We start from the raw sequence: 24,837 nt of genomic DNA, 5'->3' as shown, positions 1-24,837 counted from the left end.
TATTTCAATTAACGCTGAAAATCATGAAAGTCACAAAACTGTGTGTAAATAAAAAACACAGTGAAATGTCAAGAAATCTAATTTGTACCGTAGACCAAGGGTTTAAAATGTAATCTGAGTAGATTTCTACTACTTATTCTTTTTTAGTTTTCTTGAAAACTAAAACTTCATTCACAAGTATATTTATTGTAAAGTATGATAAACTTATATTTTTTCTGATTAAATTTATATTATTTGTACATTTATATTATTTCTGATTACTCAGTGGTCCAGTTTTGCTGCCACATAATACATAATTATGCAAGTAATAAATTACTACCTTATCTTTTCATGAATGCAACCAAATAACAAAAGGATAAATTTGCAGCACAAAATCTATACCTATAAGCTAAGAAAATATACCTATTAACTGTACTACTTACTTCCCATGGCTATTTTATGAAATAAATGGTATTTTAATGATAACAACTAAAGATCTAAATAATATCACATTGCCAAAAGGCTGCTAGATCAATTAAGTACAAAGATATGAAATAACCTTGGGCATTAAGCATACGCAGTCACCCACAGGCACATAAATCCCATTAAACCACAAGATTAAAACAACAGCAACAAACTATCCCACTAAAGCCTTGGAGGCAATTTAATGGAAACTATTATAAATCTGTGTAATATTACACACCCAGACTCATACAAACAAACAAAAGAAGGAAATACAAATTGCAATGAAACTACTTACCTCATTAAAAGAGAATAAAGCTCCCAGATACGTAAGAGCATTAGGAAAATGTATCTGTTAATTCAAAACCCAGAAACTCTGCCAACCTTGATCTGCTTATCATGAGCCCAGCTGGCTTTGATTTCATGAGCATTATGTGTGTCTGTTTATAGATTAAATTTTAGTATAAACTCATTTATCTGTGTTCCCCATTCCATCTTAAGCCATTAACTACAAAACTCCAAAACATCCAATCAGAATAGTGAAAGAATCTTTGAAAACAGATACTTCACCTGCTGAACTTTACCTTTTAGATTTTTATATTTTCCACTTTTTTTTTTTTTAAAGATTTTATTTATTTATTTGTCAGAGAGAGAGAGAGGGAGAGAGAGCAAGCACAGGCAGACAGAATGGCAGGCAGAGGCAGAGGGAGAAGCAGGCTCCCCGCTGAGCAAGGAGCCCGATGTGGGACTCGATCCCAGGACGCTGGGATCATGACCTGAGCCGAAGGCAGCTGCTTAACCAACTGAGCCACCCAGGCGTCCCTATATTTTCCACTTTTTAACTGATGATATAAACTCACCATGCCTCTAAGTTCATGGAGGAAATGCTAAGTACAGAACCCATGGTGAATTTCAGCAAGGATAGTAGCCCAAAATCCACCCATGAATGAGTACAATTGGAGTGAACCCTGCATCCCCCCTTCTGCCCCTTTCTAATTCTACTACTAAATGCATAGTTCAGGTTGACCAACAGTTTTGAGCTGGAGAGTTTTCACAAATGTTTACCATTTGTGTTGGTAAACTTGGCCCATATACCCTTTCTTTTAAGAGAGAAAGGTTCTCTCGGTAAATATGTTACATGCCTCCCCATGTTATCTTTTACAAATAATAAACATCAGATGACATCTAAACATGTAAGTTTACCAGGAAGGGCCCCTTTCCACCTGAGAAATAGCCAGTCTTTGAAGTATAATAAAAACAAGCACTTTGGGGCACCTGGGTTGCTCAGTTGGTTAAGCATCTGCCCTCAGCTCAGGTCATGTCCCAGAGTCCCAGAATCAAGCCCCCATAAGGGGTTCCCTGCCCAGCAGGAGTCTGCTTCTCCTTTAGCCCCTTAACCCGCTCTTGTGCTCTCACTCTCTCTCTCTCAAATAAATAAGTAAAATCTTTAAAAAAAAATTTTTAATAAATAAAATTAAAAATTAGCACTTTAAACGACAACAGTATGCTTTTCAGTGAATATATTCTTCTCAGTCACACAAGAATATACATTAGAAAAAAATAATTTTGACTTTAAAAGTAACATAAAACAATGGAAATTGATTTATCTACTGTCAAGTGTAGCTTTATCCTATTTCATTTGATTGTAAAATCCTAAAGTTTTGTTAAAGTATATGGGACAAATGGCATACTATGTTAATTTTTTATAAAAGTTTCTCACATTCTTTAATCTTTAAATCAAAAATTCTTCAATCAAAAATAAGTTAGTGTTTCAAAGCTTTCATAGTTGTACAAAGACTGATAACATTTTATTTCACACAATAAGATGCATGTCAGGTAGTTTAGTAAAAACCCCAAAGTCTTGGAATTGACTTTTTAACAAAAACAAGCAAATAAACCCAAATCTAAGCAATTAAACTAACTCCATAAATGTTAGACATGGAATAGCTCAGGGTTAAAAAAATTCAATACCATCAAATGATGATAAATTATATTTTAAGCAATAGTTGCAATTAGTGATAAAAGATCATTTAGATGTTGCTCTATTTTCAAAAAAAAACTTCTATTTCACCTACACACAAAAGAATCCTAAATGGCTTTATAATGTTTATGACATAAAGATACATTACCTCCCTAGACTAGTGTCAAATCATGAGTCTTCCCTCTTCTCTTAACTCTGTCTAACACTCTTACTCTGGTGATGCCGTCACAGGATCAGAGCTGATGCCCAAAGCTCTGTCGACCAGAATAGTTGGAGGGATATGGTGGTTTTTCACCTTAATCATCATTTCGTCCTACACAGCCAATCTGGCTGCCTTCCTGACAGTAGAGAGGATGGAATCCCCCATAGATTCAGCCGATGATCTGGCCAAGCAAACCAAGATAGAATATGGGGCGGTAAGAGATGGATCAACAATGACCTTCTTCAAGGTAAGAAACTGACAATGTATTCTCAAAGGTTTTCTCACACAGAGAGGAGGGGAATGAGGAATAAAAGAGTCTCTCGGAAAAAAAAGAAAGAAAGAAGAAAAAGATGTGGGAGGTTTTGTTTGTTTGTTTTTTTAATTAAACGTATAACAGCACACTCCCATTATAAGGAACCCATGCACCCTCAGCAGTCAGCATAAAGCAATTTCTCTGCCCCCTCTAGCCCCAATTTATTACACTGAGATCCACAGATCAGTATTGTCTTCCTTTATACAAAAAAAAAGCTGTTTTCTGAACTTGGTCCTACCACCCATTAACGAATAACTCATTCATGAAACCCATAAAATAAAGATTCCTTAATCTGAATTTCTGATAATCAGAATACAGAATACTTGAATATCATTGTTTTGTTCTTTATGGTCTGTATTTAATGAGATAGAGGCAGATAATAAATCAATGTGTTGATACTGGAATTTATTTGGAGATTTAGAACAACAACAACAACAAAAATCCCCGGGGATGCCAGTCAAATATTGTATCTGCACCAATGAGGACAGTGCCCCCAGAGTGGTCTGAAGCTTTCCAGTAGCCAGGAGTGCCTTCCAAAGCACCAAAGGAGAATTAACTTAAAGTCAATATAGTTTTATTGTCAAGTATGTTTCATTATTCAAGTCTTTTTAATTACTTACTTAGAGTAGTGCAACTGATTTCTGCCTTGCTTATGGAATAAGCCTTAGTACTTTTATTATGAAATGCCAGATGCAATAGCTCCCTGGGGTCGGGGTTAGGGGGGATGGATTTCAAAAGATCCAGGGAATTGTAGAGATAGCAAAAATACCTTAGAGATCATGAAGGTCAACCCTTCACTTTACTAATGAAGAAAACAAAATCTTCAGAAACTAAATTATCTTTCAAAGTCACAAAACTGATGCTAGACAGGGATGGATTAGAACCTTCTTTTAACTGTTCATGTGAAGAAAAAAAAAAAAAGAAAAATAGTTGTGCAACCAAAATAAACTCTAAAAAATACACCTGTGCCAAGGTTGCATACCTAGCTAACCAAAAACGAAGTGGTCACCTCAAGATTGAGTAGACAAAAACTGAGGAAGAATATTAATTTAGAACTAAAAAACCTAAGGGGGAAAAATGGGAATACTTCTTTGTACACCAGTATTTGTTCACAAAAATAGGTACTACCTATGCAGTAAATTTTATTAATCAATTAATAATGATTAATAAATAAAAATTACTTTGCTTTAAGTACTTTGTTTAAAATTACTCTGTTTTAAAGTCCAGAGGGTTATTGAAAACAGAGTAACATGAAAAGTTAGGATTTGCTTTTCCCCTATGTTAGAAAAAGATGATTTTAAACATTCTTTTCGCTTTAAGAAATACATCATTGATTTAGTAACTGTATAAAGTGTGGTGATTGTTCCCTAGACAAGTGTTGTTTTAAGGACAAGTGACATTAAATATATGGCTATCCAAGTTTATGAAAGCCTGGATTTTTGTAAAATCAATAGTGTGAAGAGACAGAAGTTACCTCAAGCTAGTAATCTATCATGATACTTGTCAGAAACCAGAAAAGTTACCTGCAAGGCGTAAAGGACCAACGGACACTGCCAAAGTAGAACTGGGTATGTCTGAAAAAATATCTGAAATGATTTACCTCTTTTACCAGCATCAAAAAGTTTTAAAGTATCAGGAAGCAGGTAAGTAGAGGCAGAGAAGAATCTGCTACCTTCTGGATGTATACTACAAATATAGAAGAGGGAGAGGCTGCCTGTTGCAAAGGCGATAGACCCGACTTTGCTACTGTGCGAACAGGCCGTGTATTCACAAAGCACCGCTTAGCCTCGTTTTGATCTGTTTCTGCTCACATCTCTTGCATATCAAGGGTACCAGTCCCCATTTTTCCAGCAGGACCCATTCCAGTATGTTGGATAGTGTATTTCCCTACAACAGTCATGTGCCACTCTCACAACTTCTGCTCCCTGGGCCTCTTCAGAGAGGGCAACTGCTTGCTCCTTGGCCCTGAAAATGAGGCACAAATTAAAGTGGTTTCTAGGTCACCAGGCAAAGGATGAGTCAATAAGCATCTCAGGGAGAAAGAACGTGATGGTTGTACTAACAGCAATGAGAATACCAGCATGCGGAGGACCCTGGCTCATGGCCACACACTCCGTTTGTAAATGCTCTACATATATTAACCCATCTGATCCTTATAAAGACCTGTTGAGGCGAGGACTAGTATTACCCCCTTATATGGAAGAAAATGAGGCACAGCTCAGTAAGTATCTTTACCCATACTTACAAAGCTGTCAATAGAAGAGCCAGGGTTCAGCCAAACTTCAGAGTGCTACAAGGTAAGCTCCTTGAGGGTAGAGAATTGCTCTGTTTTGTTTGCCATTACATCCCCAGAACTGAAAACAATGCCTGGCACATAGTAGGCACTCAGAGAACATGTTTCAAAAGATGAACAAATGCAGTAATGAATTCTAAGACAGACGGAATTCATCAAAGGAGGGAGGGACAAAGGGGAAAAAGTAAACAAGTGTCTTTGTCCATTCTGACTCCTATCCTGAAATACTACAGACCCGGTAGCTTATAAAAAACAGACATGTGTTTCTCACATTTCAGGGGGCTGGAAGTCTGAGATCAGAGTGTCAGCATGGTCAAGTGAGGTCCCTGTTACAGGTCACAGACTCTTCATTATACCCTCACATGGCGGAAGGGGCAAGGGATCTCTCTAGAGCCTCTTTTCTAAGGCACTAATCCCACTCATAAAGGCTCCATCCTTATGACTTAAACACTTCCCAAAGTCCTCACTTCCTAATATCAGCATCTTTGTGGGTTAAAGATTATCATATGAATGTGAGGGGGGACACATTCCGACTGCAGCAGGAGGGATAATAGAGACCCAAACAGGAAGAGACACTGTTTCCATGTTCCTCAATTTACAAGTTAGCTTGCAGCCGGGCAACCCTATTTATCAGGAAGGAATTGACTTGCAAAAAAGAGAACAAGGACTAAATCCGATTTAGTTTTCCCCTTGAGGGAGGCAAGCTGTCAGAAAGCTTCAGAGGGATACACAGGGTTTTTTAAGCTGGATTATTCCACAAGGGAAAGAAACATTCCAGGCTTTTGGCTCTCAGGTTAGTTCCCCCTTGAGTCACTGAGTGACAGGAGTTAATGGTCAAAAAACTCAGTCCTGAGCCAGGTCTTCATTAACATTTCACCTCTGCTGTGCCGTCAGGTTTCCCTCCCTCTCTCTCCTAATCAAAGACAATATCCTCTTGGGCTGTTGAATGAATAAGGAAAACCACCCTCCCCCAGTCTATCCTAGCACATTCTGACCCATTGTTGGGTCATCAGCCATTTGCTCAGATGGGTCTCATTTCTGCTCAACCACAAGGAAACTTCTAATAAGAAGCATTTCCTTATTACACACAGTGTAACTTGAAGTGCTTTTGTTCCTGGGGGGAGGGATACATATATACATCTCCATCCCTTTGGCAACATCCAAATGGTAAAAATCTGTCTCTTTGCTTTCAAGTTGATTCTAAATTGTTTTTACAGCTATGGAATAGGAAATAGCAAAAAAGAAAGAACTATAGAAATTATCCAAATCCATGAAGACACAAAATACACCAATCCCTCCTATCTGGTCTCTGAGTCATAAGCATTTAGAGAAGTTCCTCTTTGAAAAGTGTAGCCAGAAGTTGCTCACTAAGATTTTAATCAAAATCCATTGGCTTTTTTCCCTAGACTTTTCTATTTTTGCAGACAACACAACCCCAGATTTCAGGTTTGGTTTATTTTATTTTCAACATGAAAAACAACAACAAAATTTAATTTTTTAAAGTAGCTCAGGTGAAATTGTACTACCATGTGAATTCAGGTAAGGCCGAAGGAATAAATTGACATTTATTAAGCAAGTGCTGGTCAAGGTGCTATGTGTCTGGGACAGGAGAGGATGAAGCAGTTTTCCTTCCCTGAGTCATTTGTACATAGAACAACTACATTGGTCATCAGGGACTGTATTTACACAAGAGAACTAGGATTAAATCATAAATTCAATTCCACATGCATTCACTAGGCTTTAGATGGACAGCTAGAATTTGATATTGTCCATATAAAAAGGAACAACTCTTGGTTTTGTGGCCAAGGTCACTTGGCTAATGATGCTTTTTAAGCATCAAATTTTTTCAAGGTCATCAGCACTTTGAGTCTTAAAGTCTTAAGCACTGTGGATGATATAATACCCATTTGGTCAAAGGGCCTCAGTTACCACTAGGCCAATTACCAAGACAAGGTTAAAGAGAGGCAGGGTATTTGTTATCAACCATCCAGGGACTGTTGAAGATGTGTGAGGAAATTCTCCAAATATCAGGGGATCTTTTATTTCTCCTTGTCAGGCTGTCAATTAGTAAATGGAATTTTTTATAAGTCAATGTTTTAATAATTCAGAACTTCAAGACACTTCACTTATGAGAAATTTTCAACAAACTCCCTTTTATTTTCCATTAATAATAGTACTAATTAATACTATAATATTAACTATATTGGTTTCTCAGCTGTCTACAGAAGAATTGTTTAGTTCTTTCTATTTTTCCAAAAGCACGAACAGTAAAGGTTTTCCATGACCTCCCAAACCCCTCAGACCACCACCAGCATTGTAGGAAGTACAAAGGTCAGTCAGTTCATGGCCAAGCTGTGGACACAGCTTGGGTGTAACTTCCCCAAGGTTGACATAACCTATTTTCCTCTTTTATACTTAAGTAAGTTGACAGCAAGGGCATCCAGCTGCAGTTTCCCCTTTCATAATGGAGCACTAAAACACTAGTTTCTCCATCTCTCATAGAAAGTTAGGAAAGTGTGAAAATTCTCTTTTTTCTCCTTGATGTAATTTGTTAATTACCTTTCTGAATAAATGGAGTAGTCTAAACTCTAGTTTTATGATGACAATTTGGCAAGTCACATTTTTTTTTTGAAGAAAGCATTGTCATCAAAAGTCTAAGAACATTTTGAGGCCTGAATAAGAAGGATTTTCCAATGCCCCTTGCAAACCAGCATCCAAACAGGATAATGGTGCTGGTCCATTGTTCAGAGATTGAGGATACCAGCCCATCTCCTCAGGAAATACACCTAACACCAGTTGCGGGGACATGATTTAAAAGTTATGGTGAAGTGCTTCAGAGTGCCTGCTCTAGAGCCAGACAGCATAGCTTCAAATTCTGACTTTACCACTTATTAGCTACCTAGACCTTGGCAAGTTCTTTAAGCTGCACACCTTGATTTCCTTTTCTGTTTATTGAGGATATTAGCTAATTCATAAGATTATTTTAAAGAATAAATGACTAACTAGGTTATGTGTTTACAGTACCACTTGGCAAATTGTAAACATTCAGGAAGTCAGATATTATTATAATTTCCACCACCGTCATCACCATTAGCATTCAATACTCATCCCTAGCTATTACTCCTACCTTTTCAGTCTCAGTGAATTTAAACAAACAGACAGACAGACGGACAGGCAAAAAAACTCTATGTTGGTCTTTGATCGACTCTCTTACTGTCAGTGATCTCAGGAAGGTGTGCCTTCTGCTAATGGGCAGAGGAGTTTAGAGAGAGTGCCTGTGCCCAAGATCTCAAAGACCTTCAGAGGCAAGGCCAAACAAAAACTTTAGTTTTTGGAAGCTTTCTTAGGTACATACATGGTGTTTGCAGAGGAACAATTTCCAGATGGTAGATAGCCATCCAGATGGTAAGGCTGTCCTTAGAATTCAGCTGAGAAGCAGAGTAAGGTAGTTCAGAAGGATTCATTTCAGTTTATATGTTTTCTAGGATCCCCAGTCACAGCTCTAGTCATTGTACATGAGGTTGGCATTGTAAGAGGTAGGAGGGGGACAGGTATAAAATTGTGTGCAAAGCTAAAGACCTGAAGTGCAATTAAGAGAAAAGATGCACACAGACCTGTTAAACACAAGGCAACAGGTGGTTTAGGAGCATGTCTTGTACAGGCAGGAAGTGGTATGAACAGAAGTCCTTGTGAGCCAGAAGGGCAGAAAATACTCATGTAAGAAATGTTTCTCAGTAGAAGCTTGCCTTGTAACACATCACATCCTCTCAGACCCAAACTAGAGGATTACACAGATTATATCATGATTCAGTCTAAAAAGACTTGGATAAAATAGGTTTAAAAAAATCGTAACAGCCTTGTCATTTCTTGCTTTCATGGTCTAGGGACTTTGGACTGGCTATGGGAATAAGGGACTCTCTAACCTTTATAATCTCCTTCCAGGGAGTGGTTAGGAGCTGTCATCAACCCCAAAGACATTTCAAGGAAGTTATTGAGCACCACACCAGTGGAACTGAAGCAATGAGCCATTATGGGGAGACAGATTTCAAACAGAAATAGTCATACAAGGAAGCACAAAATGAAAGACATTTCTCAAACTTCTCTGTATAAGAAGATATTAGCTTGTGTTTGAAAGATTCAGCTAATTTTACCACCAGTACCCAAAATGTTAAGTTCCCATACGTTAAAAATGTATCTGTTTGGGAAAAAAATCCACGAGGTCAATTAAAGTTAGCCTTTTTCAAATCCTGGTATATTGCCTATAATGGACAAATCTTTAACTCTAGACAGGAGAAAAGCATGAAAAATGTTTAGCAAAGGTGTTTAAATCTCACTGAGGGAATTTTTTAAAGGGAGCATATGAATTTTTAAAACCTTGAAGATTCTGCAAATGTCATAACATTCTATCAATTCAAGATAAGAGCACAATCAGCTGCAATGATCATATTACATACATTTGAAAGACAGAGGCCCTCACTGTAAGTATAAATATTTTCTTCTGAGATCTTCTTTCAAAGGGATTTTTGTAAATTAAATCATATTTTTAAAATTCCATGAGAATATATTATTTAATGAAACAATATGTTTAAATTATGAGTTAAAATTATTATTTTAAAAGCAAATTACCTCTGATGTGTCTGCTTCAAAAGCTTGGATTTCTACCTAGATGATTTCCAGGTCTCTAACTGATTTTTAAGATTCATCTTAAATCAGGATTTATCTAAAGAAAAAGTAATTAGAAGATTTTAAAATGTAACTATTTTGGCATTTTATTTGTTCAATATGGCTATATTCACCATATTCATAATAGCATTTTTGATAAGACAACAAAGATCAAATATGAATAACTTATTCCCAGTGTGTATGTATGCATGTGGGGTTATGGGTATATATATAAATAATCATATATAAACATGGATCTATAAGTAAAGTCTTCAGACGTATTGGTCTTAAGCAGAATTGCACAATTGCTCATGCTAAGTAATAAGATTATATACTTCCAATGTAGAAGCCCTATAACCTGGTTGAAGAAATAATGTGATAAATCATGCTCTTCTGAGTACAAACGAGATATTAGAGGGATATGTCTATAAAATGGAGGTTCTATTGGTCTTAAGACTCTCTTACGCTACAGAATTTACACCTGTTTTACACGTTATAGCAGAAACCCTGCAACTGCAAACAACAGAATTATATGAAATATAAAATGCCATTAAAGGAAAATAATAGAAATAATATCCACACTTCCTTCTAAGTTCCAACTGTGACACTTTTGAAAATACAATCTAATTTTTTGTGTAGACAAATGTAAGCTGTCTAACTTTATGTATGTTATCTACCTAACTTTATGCCATATATTAGATGTTGACTACAAGAGGTGCAACAGTTCTGATTATCATAGAAAAATAGCACCACCACTTACTAAAGTTGTTTCTTTAGAGAATTTAGCTGTTAAAACCATGAGTTTGTTGCTTGGTGTATTGAGACAAATAGCTGATTCCTTGTTGGTTAAGAACACAGAGCCTGAAGCCAGATTTCTGGAATCAAATCCTAGCTTTATCATTTCCTCATGTGGCATTCTGATTTCTCACGTATAAAAGAGGCATAAAAATGGCATCTTTCTCAAATGATCACTCTGAAGATTAAATGAATTAATACACACAAAGTGCTTAGAACAGTGCTTGGCAAACAGTAAACACTGCATGTTCTGGTGATTATTACTATTTTCAGTAAGTACTTTTTAACTGAACACAGACACATTGTAAATCATTTTCCAGTGAGTATTTAACTTGCATGCACTATAGGGGAAAAAGAGAAATAAATGACGGTCTTCAAATAGAGATACGTAATACTCCCTTATAACAGATTTTAGATGAAAATATGCTTAATCTTTGCCAACAGTGTTTCATCAGCAACAGAACAGCCACATAATCAGGTTTAACCAGGCAAAATGAAATTATCTAAACTTGATGCTTTTGCAGTATTTGGGGAAAAAAAATTTTCAGATTTAATAAATAAGACTTTTCAGTTTTAAGTACTTTTGCTAAGAAACTCAGAGTCCTTTACAAATATTCTAAGTAACCTCTGACATATTCATTGAAACAAGAGGCATTCACTGTTTCTATTTTTTAAATATATATTATTAAAACTATGTAGCAAGCTGAGACTCCAGAAGATTTAGAAGCACAAAAATATCTGTCATTCAAATAGTTTCATTTAAGAATTACTAAGATTTGTGTCTTAAAAATGGAAAATCTGTTAAAAAGAAATAAACCTAACTACTACGAAAATAGTACTTTTTGACCTAACAAAAATAAACATTGCAGAACAGGGCATGACAATGGACAGAACTCAGAAGTAAAGAGGAAAGAGACCCTAATTCTGTTCTGGCTCTTTCACTAACCAAATGTGACCTTCTGCATGTCTCCAAAGTTAGGACTTGCATAACTGAAATGAAGGAGCTGGTTCAGAGAATAGAATGTAGGGGTTAAAGAATCCTTAAGGGAAACTCTTCTAACCATGAAGTTCTTTCTGTAGGCTTCAAAGGTGGAAAATGGACTGTGTCCTAAGGTGCTGAGTCACCCAGAGGTATTTCTAATAGTTAAAAAGTTATTCTGTAGCCACATTTTGGGAGTCTTTCTGTATATCTACGCTCCTCAGCTTCTCAAATACTCTGTAATTCCAAATATGGAATACAATGGTGTCCCACAAAAGCAAAATTTCTAAATAATGAAAGGGAATTTTAGCTGAAAGCCGAAGGGTGCTATTCTATGATCCATTTTGTTTACCATCATTAAGCCCATCAAGAATGGCAAGAGGGAGGGTGCCTGGGCGGCTCAGTGGTTTAAGCCGCTGCCTTCGGCTCAGGTCATGATCTCAGGGTCCTGGGATCAAGCCCCACATCTGCCTCAGCATCCCTGCTGAGCAGAGAGCCTGCTTCCCCCTCTCTCTCTGCCTGACTCTCTGCCTACTTGTGATCTCTCTCCTTGTCAAATAAATAAATAAAATCTTTAAAAAAAAAAAAAAAAAAAAAGAATGGCAAGAGGGGGTCAAAGAAATTTAGACTGTTTCCTGTATCTTCAACTTGACCAAGTCCTCTAGCAAGTGGTAGTTTTCTTACTGAGAACCAGTTCTGCCCTCAACACTTCAAAGGAGTCCATACCAGCTAGACATCCCCTCTGGCACCACAGGAAGTTCAGGTCAGGAACAACCTTCTACCCTGAGAAGAAAGAAGTAGATATGGTTGAATTAAATCCATGACCTCCAGCTCCACAGAACATCACTATGCCTGTTGTGTTGTGAAGAACATGCCAACTTGGGAGAAATGGTGTTACCAAGCTGTGATGAGACAAGAAAAGAAATTGAGAGTAGAAGTTGAGAATTTTTGTTCATAGATATTGTGGTACATGATTGGTGGATACCTTGAGTGTAGATGACTTTGAGGGCTGTTGAGTTCTTTTGGTGAGCTACATGTTATACAAGCCACACCCTAGCTACATGTAGTAAGACCATAGATAGGTCTTTCATGTACTGAGAAATTAGACAACCCCCCACATCAGATAATTTGAGAACATACCTGATGGGGCTCAATGACAGGCTTGTAGGTTTTGAGTTGAATCTTTTCATCTCCCTCCATGTCCTTCAAGTCCTGGACTCCCCACACTCGTCCATTTACCATGAATGAACTCATAATTTACTTTGTTTTGTCCTCAACTTCCTTAAACTAAAAATCCAGTTTTCTAACTATTTATAACATTCATTTTTAATAAAAGTTAAGCATGATTAAAAATGGATGTTTCATGGGACTTTTTAATGTGGAGGCTGACTCTAAGTTTGTGTTAACATGATACAAAATAGCAAACTGCTTCAGGGAATAATATAAATCTGTGAATTTAAGTTAGAGTGTTACAGGCAGAGAAAATAAGATTAAAATCAACCTCAGAGGAAATTTGGCAATAAGGACATCCTCTTCCCCTAGATCATCATGGTCCAGTGGAAAGAGCATTGAATTAGATGTTGGGAGTCCTGGGGTATTAGCTCCACTACTGACTAGTTCTGTGACTTTGATGAAGTCTCCAAAACTTCTATAGCAAAATTTCCTCCCCTGTGAAAACAGTGGCTTGAATGAGCAAATTTCTAAAGTCTGTGACAACTTTAAAATTTCATACTTCTAAAAAAAACTATTTCACTTAACATAGTTTCCTGAAGGAGGAAAATTTTTCCCAGCTGTGCATTTACTACCAAAAGACAGACTGACATCCCTGTACTCCTTCAAGTAGTTCTTTTTTTTTTTTTTTAAAGATTTTATTTATTTCTTTGACAGAGAGAGATCACAAGTAGGCAGAGAGGCAGGCAGAGAGAGAGGGAGAAGCAGGCTCCCTGCTGAGCAAGTAGGCAGAGAGGCAGGCAGAGAGAGAGGGGGAAGCAGGCTCCCTGCTGAGCAGAGAGCCCGATGCGGGGCTCGATCCCAGGACGCTGGGATCATGACCTGAGCCGAAGGCAGAGGCTTAATCCACTGAGCCACCCAGGTGCCCCCAAGTAGTTCTTTATTACAAATTTAACAATATCCATCTCTTAGAGGTTGAAATCACACACCAAATGAGACATTGACCCTGATCCCAAAAAACATGCCTTTGTTATGGACACATGAGCTCCAATTTGCAGATATCTCTGGGGTTGAGGAGTAATTCACAGGGGCCTAATCATGAAAGAATTGGTTCCATAAAATACTAGTATCTATAAGGTACTGTTTATTGAATTGTTGTTTGTCTCACAAGACCTTTCTCAGGGGGATCTTCAAATGCCTAACAATCCAAAATAAAGCCATCTGTCCTCCCTTAACTCATAAAGCCTACAGCATTAACCCAGGTCCTAAATAGAGTTAGGAATTAACTGAGCCCCCAGGAACACTTGAGAATGAATAACCACGCCAGAGTTGATTCCACAGGTATTCCATTTATTGCTTATGGCCCCAAATCATGTTTTAAGCTTCTCTGCACTCCTAAGATGATAGACCCGATGCCTGCCAAAGAATCTGTCTCCTGTGTGGGGGCAGGAATTAGTTCAGAATTATCAGTAATTTCCATAATGTCTTTCATTTTCAAAATAAATGGAGGGGAGTGTTGATGCAAATGAAGACAAATTCAGAAAAAAAATGGAAAAATATGGAAATTACAGAGTAAAATGTAAAATGCCTAATCATAAATCATTACTCAAAAGAATAGAAAATCCATACCCAAGCAATATGAAAACTAAGGCAGCATACTTTAACAAAGAAAGTATGATAATGAGATAATGGAATGTATAGATACAGATAACATAAGCATCATATTTATGATTTATTATTGAATCTATCAAAAAGCTGAAGAATAAGGGGAAAGACAACATCATAGAACACTTTGAAATGAAATATTCAGCCCTCATTTTCTAAAATATAGTTGCAATTAAAATTTAGTATATACATTAAAAAGCATATAAGTACAGTATGAAGAATTTTCTGATCTGAATTTCAACTTGAAAAGAACATTTGTATTCTAAGTTTTCCAGAAAAGATACGAATGAATGGAAGTTCTTTCATAAACAAAGCAGCAATAGCATGTGATTTATCTCGGGGCTGCCCCCAGCGAAGGCATGCTGTATCAGGTCCAGAGATGTACATACCAGAAGATAGTAAAAAAGTGCCTGCTGAAGTTGAGGGGATGAAGGGGAATGGAGTCAATGAAGAGAGTCCTGGAGTGAGCTAGTCATTCCTTGGCCCAGTATGCCTTGAGGATTTGTTCTTAGTGACCACAGTCCATTAGGTAAATGCTGTCATCGATACCAGTGTTCTTTCTTCCCTAACAGAAAGCAACATAAGGACTTTGAGCCAATATCTTATACCGTTAATCGGCAAGATCTCCTCCTTTTCCTCCATAGCTGCCTCAGAACTTCCAGTGTTTTCCTGTAGTAATTGCGCTCTTCTCAACTACCAAACTGAAGTCCAGGGATCCACCATACTGGTTCTCTACCTGAAAAGAAAGACTCTCTATACTATTTGAACCACTGGGATATTGAGTAGCTTTAGGACGCATTTTCTCAGCACTCCTCTGCTGGTGGGTGTTCTTTCTTTCCCTGCAGAAATCAAAGATATCCACCTATGAGAAGATGTGGGCTTTTATGAGCAGCAGGCAACAGACTGCCCTGGTTAAAAATAGTGATGAAGGAATCCAGCGAGTACTCACTACTGACTACGCCCTGCTGATGGAGTCCACCAGCATTGAGTATGTGACACAGAGAAACTGCAACCTCACTCAGATTGGGGGCCTCATTGACTCCAAAGGTTACGGAGTGGGAACACCTATCGGTAAGAGAGGCAAGGCGTGAGCCAAGACTGAGATGGGCAATGTCAATTATGAAGGATAGAAGGGAGTAAACTCAGAGATATCTACTCCACATTCTGAGAAGTTCTACAATACCTATGGTGGACTAATCAATAAGGGAAACATCCATATAGGTCAGAGGCATCTTTTGAAATGACAAGTCCCAGATATTTAACTTAATGAACTTTCAACCCACTGTTTCTTTCAAGCTCTACCATTACATACCTGGTTGAGTGTATCAACTTTATTATTTTACTCTCAAAAAATATCTTTAAAAGAATATCTTCCTGACTAATCCTCTTAACATTATTGTCTTCAGTACCTATACATGCCTATCTAGTTGTTCTATCTTAAATTATATTGGAATGTATCAAAATTAATTGTGCATATAGATGCTGAAAGTTGAAAGGTTAGAATTCTAGATCAATAAAAGAAGAAAGATGAAGATTGAGTTATAATTATTTGGCAATATGTAGATACAATCAAGGATAACTATCTAAAACCTCCAAATATTGCTATTTCTGTATTTCGTGCTACTGTTTTCCCTAGGGATATCATTGCCTTGCAGGCATATAGACCCATATAACAAGGTTTTCTTGCGTTCCTAACACATAGAACTGTGTTCTATATTTAAGGGACAATTACGAGCTCTCTCTCTATAGAAAAACTGTATCATATAAGATTTGGGTTTGGTGGTAATCTGCTTCTCTCAAGTAAATGATTAGTAATTTTGCGGTAAGATTTCCAAAGAAGAGAAATCAGGGGCCACCTTAGACCACTGGATAGTCTAATAAGCTGATATCTTGGTTACAATCAAGTCATATTATTAAGGATCCAAGATAGATTAGTTTTGCTTATTTATATTATTATTTTTGTTGTTTGAAGCAGATTGTCCAGTTCAACCCTCAACATTAAACAGAGATCACAAACACAAATGCTTTTAGAGGCTAAGGAGACACCATAACTGAATAAACTCGTTTGCTTGAGAAACCCATAGGGAATGGTAGCAACTACGGAAACTTAGAGACTATGTGGTCATTCAAAGGGAGCAGTTGTCTTTCAGGCTAGTCAGTTGCATATATGGGAATTTGACTACAAGTTTGTTAAATGTTCCATTTTTCATTAAAAAAAAATCAGATTTTAGGTGGACTGTCCAAAATGTTAGAACATTTAGTCCCAAATTCATTTAAAAAAAAGACTACATATCTTATATTCAAATTTTGATCAATATTAATTTAATTAACCAGATAAAGATCAACTTTCTTTACCTTTTATTATGAATACACAACCAATTTGATTCCTTGCTCTCTAGCTGTTGTTAGAAATATATACTATGGAGAAATAAACTTTATTATTATTATTATTACTATTGTTATCAAGAATGAATTCTAAAGAAATCTGAAAAATGATTGAATTGGGGAACCTATAACTACTTTCTTGTCCCTTTATTTTCAGTAACTTTCCCTGATGAAAATACCAATATTGCCAGTTAAGTGTATATGTATATATATATTTTTTTCCCAATTGGTAAACTCTCCTTTGATTAAGTGAACATGTTTTGCAGGAGGCTCAGTGGGATTGTTAGACACTAATTAAAAGAATGCTATGACTCTATTTGTAAAATAATCTACTGTCTCCCTAACCAACCTCTGTCACCTCATTTTCCATAATAGGCACGAGGAGCATAAGACAGATGCTTTTTTTTTTTTTATATCCAACAACTGCTGATTTTAGTTAAATGGACCAAAAGTCAGACAAAAGTACTAGGAGTGGGCTGCTTTTACCTGAATCTTCAAAATCAAGACCCTAAGATTGATTTTGTTATATTCTACATCTTCTCAGAGGAGCAACTGTGGTTCCCTAATAGAACTATGTTTAGATTAAATTATAGAGTTGAAAACTGCACTTTCCTCATTTTATCTTCCACCTCATAAGCCCACCTTGATCACCTTCAACACTACTCCTTGTTCACCAAATTTCCTATCCGGTAACGATGAGAGAAAATAGCATTATGTATCATTCCTTCTGAGAATATTTGTACTTTACTATACTTTTAATGAACATTTCTTCTAATGAATGAATATAACACTGAAGTTAAAGTTTGAGAGTAGGGAGAATGGAAAGGAAGCAAGGGGCTTCTTTCTGCAACAGTCCTAAATTAATGCAGCAATTTGAAAATGACTTTGCCCTCATGTAAACGAAGCTCAACGAGTATCACAGCATTGTATATGATATGATATAGAGATTTGAGTGTTCCAATGCAGTCTACTTTTTTCCAGCCTCATCCATACTCTGACACACAAGTTCCAAAGTTGAAGAGCTCTTCCCCCTCCCTAGATGAAAAGAAATACACTCCAGGAATTTTTCATACTGGTTATAAACCTGTCAGGCTTTTAAACCAAAAACAATGAAGGAATAATTGGAACAGATGGCAGACCTCAGAGAGAATACATCCATTGGGAATACAGCTGTTGGATAAATTTGTGAGCTGTTTCTTCTATGATGAATTGACTCTTTAAGAAAGCTCAGTTGCTATTCAGGAAGATCTGTGTGTATACATATATATTTTTTCAAGTGACTTGTAGTAAATCACTTCTGATGTCACTCAGTCCACTTAAGCAACAACAACAAGACTGAAGCTAACATATATTCAGATACAAAAAAATTCTCCACACAATTCTGGTCTTGCCCTCCCTGACTCCCCGAAGGAGCTAAACTCTTTCCCGTGGTCAAAGATTGGCAAAGTCGGCTCAGTCACAACACAAAATAGAGAACTTTGCTTCTCTGAGACTCTCAGGACAGAAGCTCTGGAAATGTGCCTCCTAAGGGATTTAAAAATAAAACTTCAGGAGAATGAGAGCAGTTACAGCTTAAACAGGTTACCAAGAGGTTGGAAATTACCTTCCTTAGAGAACAACTTTAAATGGAGATCCGATCCCCGTCTGTCTGAAATGTTTTAGGTATTGTGCAGCCTGAAGGCAGAAGGAGAGCGTCAGTCAACATTTATTGAGCGCCCCTTGTGTATACTGCTATGATTACAGCTGCAACCGCCACCATAAGAATCATTCTTAATGCTCTTCAAAGCATTTTCTTGTACATTGAAGCAAAGCTCTCCTGGTTCACTTAATTGCTCACATGCTATGGGTATGTTAATGATGCTAATTTTGACACTAACCATTATTCTGGGGGTGTTTAAGCAAGCAGCCAATATCTTTTAATTTGGCTTAAAAGAGTCATTTTCCCACCAAAAAAATCTATTCTTCTAATTGACAAGCCACAATCTAACCCCAAAACATTTTGCCCTTCTTTTAAATTTGATTTTGAGTACTGACAATCACTTTAGGAAGTTTTGGGAAGGAAGAAAGAAAAATGACACATGCCACAATGTTAACCTTCTGCTTTTCTGACATAAAGCATACCACAGAACATAAGGTTTGTGTATGTGGAGACTGAAGGCAGGAAGAGGGGCAGGCTGTGGGGTAGAGCAAGCAGCTTTCAGGGAAATAACACTAGGTGAGAAGTGAGAGGAAATGAGTTAAGTCCTTGCCAGTAACTAGTACTTTTACTCATACTTTCACATTCTAAATTTCTTCAAGGCTAAAATACATGGACTGGTCTATATGATTTTTAAGATTTCTTTTGGTTCTAAGATGACCATTTTTCTATTTTCTGTTTGATTTTTGCATTTTTTAATTTCTACCAAGAAGAACTATTTAAAGTTTCCAACGGAAAGAGTGAGGGTATACTACCTTTCTACTGAGTAGAATAAATACCAACAAAAATTCTTAGCATCTAATGAGAAATTGAGTAAATGCATCTTACCATCTTTTATTTTTTTATTTTTTTTTTTTATAATTTTTTTTTTAATTTATTTATTTGACAGACAGAGATCACAAGCAGGCAGAGGCAGGCAGAGAGAGAGGAGGAAGCGGGCTCCTTGCTGAGCAGAAAGCCCGATGCGGGGCTCGATCCCAGGACCCTGAGATCATGACCTGAGCCGAAGGCAGCGGCTTAACGCACTGAGCCACCCAGGCGCCCCTCTTACCATCTTTTAAAATCTTCTTTTGCATTAACTGGCATCAGAAGCCAGTACTGGGCAAGCTATGGCTACAGTACTATCTAACCCTAACATAATTAAAAGTTCAGTGACATTACTAGAAGATTGAACCTAAAAGATATCAGTGAAGTCTTTGCAAATTTTCCAAACCTTGTGGAATTTTTAGAACCTTTGAAGTATTTCAAACCTAATCTTAATAGTATGTCACTAAGTATATTAGTCAGTATGGACTAATTACTATAACCAACATCTGCTATGTTCAAGTGGCTTACACCATAAATGTTTGTTTGTTGACCTTGCCATGGTCCAGTGTGCATTGAAAGAGAGACTGCTTCATGCAGTTATCCTGGTACCCATACTCCTTCCAGTTGGTGGTTCCACTATCCCTAGTGACTTGAAGTCTTATCCTTCCTACTGCATATTTGGGGAAATGAAGAGAGAAAGTAGAGGACGATGTTGGGAAAACGTGAGATAGGACTGGAACTGGGAAATGTCTAGCTGCTGCCCTAGGAAGAAGATAAGATGGCACTGGCTGTCACTATGTTAGACAACTGAGAAAAAATGGAATCTAAACAGTGAAATCCACCAACGTGGGAAAAGATTTATGGGAAGCTCACTAGAAGCAGAGGGCTGTCACAGAATTCCCAGCTCATCCTTTCCTTGTTTAAAAGGAACCGATAGTCTGAGCAAGAGTTAATCTCAGCACGTCAGCTATCCACTTTCCAATTGCTTAGAGCTTCAAAATACAGAATTCAACCTCTATGCCCTTTGACAGTCAGTGTGTGGATTGGGGTTTCCCAACAGCCATAAAGTTGTTACCTTTAAGACAATAATCTCTCTTGACATCGTCAAAATTTTGGTGACCAATATCCAAATGACCTTCCTTACAGGCTCTCCTTACCGGGATAAAATCACTATTGCTATTCTTCAGTTACAAGAAGAGGGCAAGCTGCATATGATGAAAGAGAAGTGGTGGCGGGGGAATGGCTGCCCCGAGGAGGACAACAAAGAGGCCAGTGCTCTGGGAGTAGAAAATATTGGGGGCATCTTCATTGTTCTGGCTGCCGGACTGGTCCTTTCTGTATTTGTAGCCATTGGGGAATTCATATACAAATCACGGAAGAACAGTGATATTGAACAGGTGAGTCATCACTTTCTAAGACCAGGTAGTTTTAGTTTGCATTATCTGTCTTAAATTTGGGGGTTTAAAGATGCCTGCCCTTTTTGGTAACAGTCTATTGAATTAGATGCCCAGAAGAGCCATTTCTGAGTTAAAGCAAAGAGCTATTGAATCCCTGCCAGGTGCTCCTGGCATTGTAGCCCCCCCATCATTTATTAATGAGAAGAAGGAAGCGCCTTATATACTAAATCCAATTAGCACTATTTGGAATGGCAGTGCAGAAATTCCAAACTCCGTTAATTTCTCGGACAGTTATTTGCTCTTAAGATAGAAAACCTAGATAAAGTAAGCATGAAATAAATCCAAAATTGGAAAAGTTATAAAAAGATCTTTGAGAGAAATGTTACCATCCTTTCTTTAAGTCTAGATGCTGAGCACATGTACTAATGCAAAGCAATTTACATAAAGATATAAATGTAGTATTTTGTAACTGAGCATTTACCTCTCTCGAAATATGATTTGTAAAAGGATAATTCACCAGTTTTGGGGGGCCCAGGAATATGTTAAATTATACAGAGTGACAACAAAACATATTAGAGACTTTATTTTTCCAAATCGTATTTAGGATTTTAGTTGATTTCAGTAGTTGATCATTTTTGCCTGTCACTTCTATTTTTGATAGAAATCATACCAGGAACTTACACCATCCTGAATAAGACGACTGTATTAAAGAGAATTCCTTCATAAGCATACTAGAATAAACAAAGTACAAAGCTCATGCCAATTGTGGTGCATTAGGCCACCCATTCAATTTAATGTTACTGTTAAAATTTTGAGGCTATAAACAATTATTAACAGGGCTAGTTTAATGCGCAGTTGTCACTGTCCTGAAATTAATAATTTTTAATAATGGGGTTCCACATTTTCACTTTGTACTGGACCCCACAAATTATGTAGCCAGTTCTGATTCTAATAGCCAGTTCTAATAATCCCATACCAGTCCCACCTCCTTTAAGTGGAAACTCTCCTTACAGTCCCAAAGCTGGGAGGGATTGATTATAACCTGGTTTTACCATGAAAATTTTCCAACAATTATAAGTCAGTTGTGAGAACATTAAGCACCCCTTTCTTGTTAGAGAAAACTATCTTTGCTTAAGGGGGAAAATGGACTGTTCTGCTTTGTTTAAACTTTCAATTTACTCTTGAGGTGTCTTGTTTTATGCAACTAATTTGAAAAATAAAAGCTTGTATATGTTATGCTTTAATGTGCTTCTCATAATTGCCAGCTTCATTTTATTTAAATTTTCATTTAAACATTCATTTTTGCTTCTGATTTATTCATTTTTTTCTATATTTTTCTCATTTCTTTTGCATGCAAGGCTTTTTGTTTCTTTTATGGACTGCAGTGTAAGCAAACCCATCCAACCAACTCTACTTCTGGAACCACTTTATCTACGGATTTAGAATGTGGCAAATTAATTCGAGAGGAGAGAGGGATTCGGACACAGTCCTCAGTTCATACTGTGTAATCAGTTAAAAGAAAAAAAGTATGCCCAGTAGAGATTGTTTCTGCTAATTGGTGTTGTTGATGATATCTGTATCTACTAAGCATAAATAGCCATAATTCCCTATCCCTTTAAGATAGCAAAACTCATGGACTCTAGACATTGAATTCAATGCACTGAGAACAGATGTGCATTCTGTGTTGAAACTGAGGTGTATTAGGGGTAAATAAATTCCCAAGATATGTGTATTTTCCAGAATCTGCTATACCATCAAGACAATGGTTATCTTAGTTCTATATTCATGCATTAAAAATAAGCAAGTCTTTCCTCATGAAAAAGTAGATCCAGACTTCCAACAGTGCAAAGCATAAAAACAAAATGCAAATATTGTGGAATTGTTTTCATCTTTGTGGACTTTTTTTCTCCTCTTTCCCTCTCCCTGTCCCTTATGTTCTGTAGATCCACATGTTCAAACTACCCAAGCCCTATCTTTTTGTAGTAACTCCGTAGCAATGTTGATGTTCAACTCAAATTGATTCCACTATTTAAACTGTATTATTTACATAAAGACTCAAAGATGTCTTGGATTTAAAAAATTGAAAAACGTGATCCAGAAAATGAAAAATAAACTTGAAACCTCTGGCGTCACAGAAGAGCCTTAGCTAAATTGAACATCACTCAGGAAGGCATAACACAGTCAAGAATGATCCCTGAGTAGAAATTCATTATCATTATCCTGTAACATTTACTTGACAATCCTCTGTAGGTTCAGATCATAGTATGCTTGGAGTCTCTAAAGAACTGTGATTTTTTTTTTCATGTTACAGATCATTTCTTGCAAGCTCCAAAGAAGATCCTAAACTAGGAACTAATGCATAACATCTTCTATTTTCCACTTACTCACTCTCACTCTGCATTGACAAACATCTTTTCACAAGACGTTATTTATTCCCTTCCTACTCACCCAGAATAGAGTGGTTGTCCTCATAGAAATCTTTTCTGAGCATTACCACTTTCACACTCACTTCTCTGGACCCTTAGTCATTATCAATTCATTCCAAGTGTATTGGGGAGAAGGGCAAGGAGGAGAAAATAAATAGAAGAAAGAATTTCCACACACATTACAGATCTCTGGAGATTTATTTTACACCTGCATTCAAAATGTTGTAAATAATTCCCACTCCGTCTCAGCTTGGTGACATAGAAAACAACTGCATACTTAATTTGTTCTGATGAAGGATATCTGCTGTCCCTCTGAGCTTCTTTTCCTCTTCGCCATGAGTAGGGGAAATGAAGATGCCTTTCGTCTCCCCTCAATATGGAATAAGTTGGTCTTTGTTCTCTTTAATGGGATTACCTTTTAACATATGAATTTAGCCCCCAAAACATATTTCTCAGAAGTAAAGATAAGCCATCTGTGCAATCATGTAGCATTTTGCCTTCTCTTTGCTTAGCTTTAAGTGGGTTTCACATTTTGAACCACAGGTCTCCCCAGTCAATGTTATATTTCTCCAGTAAAGCATGTTTAGGAAAGTTGACTCCCTCCCTGATTGTTTCTCAGTCTTGCTTTCTTCTTTAAATAAATGAACTTTTAAGATAATATCTATAAATTACACCAACATTTATTTACTATTATTGAAGCAAAAGCACCAGAATTTGTCGTAGGTCAGAATTTGCATCTTCATAATCAATAGAGTCAGGTGTTGGAATAAATATTTTATTATTCATAATTCATTGATTCTGTACATAGAAATCACAAATTATATAAGCTTGATTCCAAGGGCTATTTAATAAATCAAAGATGCTACCAAAAAATTATAAGGATGATTGATGAAGTTTAGATGATCAAGATTAGTAATAACAAAATTCACTTTTCTACAGAGACTGTCTTTTAAAATTGTAACTCAGAGGTTTGGATAAAATTAATATTTGTGTGCCACTTTAAGCTGTATCCTACCTATTCCTGATATTTATATGTTATTTTACAGTTTTCAGAATGTCTTGAGATATTTGAAAAGATACAGCATTACAGTTAATCCTTTCAACAATTTTATTTCAGCTTTACTAACAGAGAAATAGATATTAGTCAACAGCCTGGAGTCCTAGATTTTAGGATCAGAAGAGAATTTTCAAAATCAATCAAACTTAGGTGCAGGTTTTAGTATAGCCACATGCTGAATGATTGTAGAAAATGACTGAATTTCTTAGAGCTTTGGTTTCTTAATATGTAATACCAGGACATAATTTCTACATCATAAGGTTATATTTGAAGGAGTGTCCTTCACAATGGGTCCCATTGGAAACTGTTACCCAAATAAGATTTTCCTGCTTGAGGAAACCATGGAGCATTATTCTAAACATTCCTTTACTGCATGATATCTCAGGGTATTTAATATGCTATAATGCTTTGGGAATTATCATTTTTGTGTGTGTGCATTGGGAATTTTCAACAAGATTGGAAAGTATTCAGTATTCCCCATGCTTATTAGATAACAGAATTTATTTTTCCCCAAAAGCATCTTGACAGACCATTGTTCTACAGATCATACTCTAGGGAACACTGGTAT

At 36.8% G+C, this 24,837-nt stretch overlaps 1 protein-coding gene across 7 annotated transcripts in view; it reads left to right on the top strand.

Annotated features, from left to right (window-relative positions):
• LOC111155720 (glutamate ionotropic receptor kainate type subunit 1) overlaps positions 1–24,837 on the top strand; it is a 384,988-nt gene that overhangs the window by 346,926 nt on the left and 13,225 nt on the right. For 6 of the 7 annotated variants that reach the window (XM_022516058.1, XM_022516056.1, XM_022516061.1 and 3 more), the window contains 3 exons: positions 2,654–2,871; positions 15,347–15,572; positions 20,536–20,786. In XM_022516058.1, coding sequence (XP_022371766.1) covers positions 2,654–2,871; positions 15,347–15,572; positions 20,536–20,786 — 695 coding nt within the window. Of the gene's footprint in view, positions 1–2,653; positions 2,872–15,346; positions 15,573–20,535; positions 20,787–22,144; positions 22,295–24,837 lie in introns of those variants that run through there. The other variant, XM_022516059.1, reaches the window with a different exon arrangement.

This window comes from Enhydra lutris, unplaced genomic scaffold (genome assembly GCF_002288905.1).
Source record: "Enhydra lutris kenyoni isolate GAN:26980312 unplaced genomic scaffold, ASM228890v2 scaffoldscaffold43, whole genome shotgun sequence".
NCBI lineage: Eukaryota > Metazoa > Chordata > Mammalia > Carnivora > Mustelidae > Enhydra > Enhydra lutris.
Note: the sequence above shows the minus strand (reverse complement) of the source record. Positions and strands in the feature narration are given on the sequence as shown.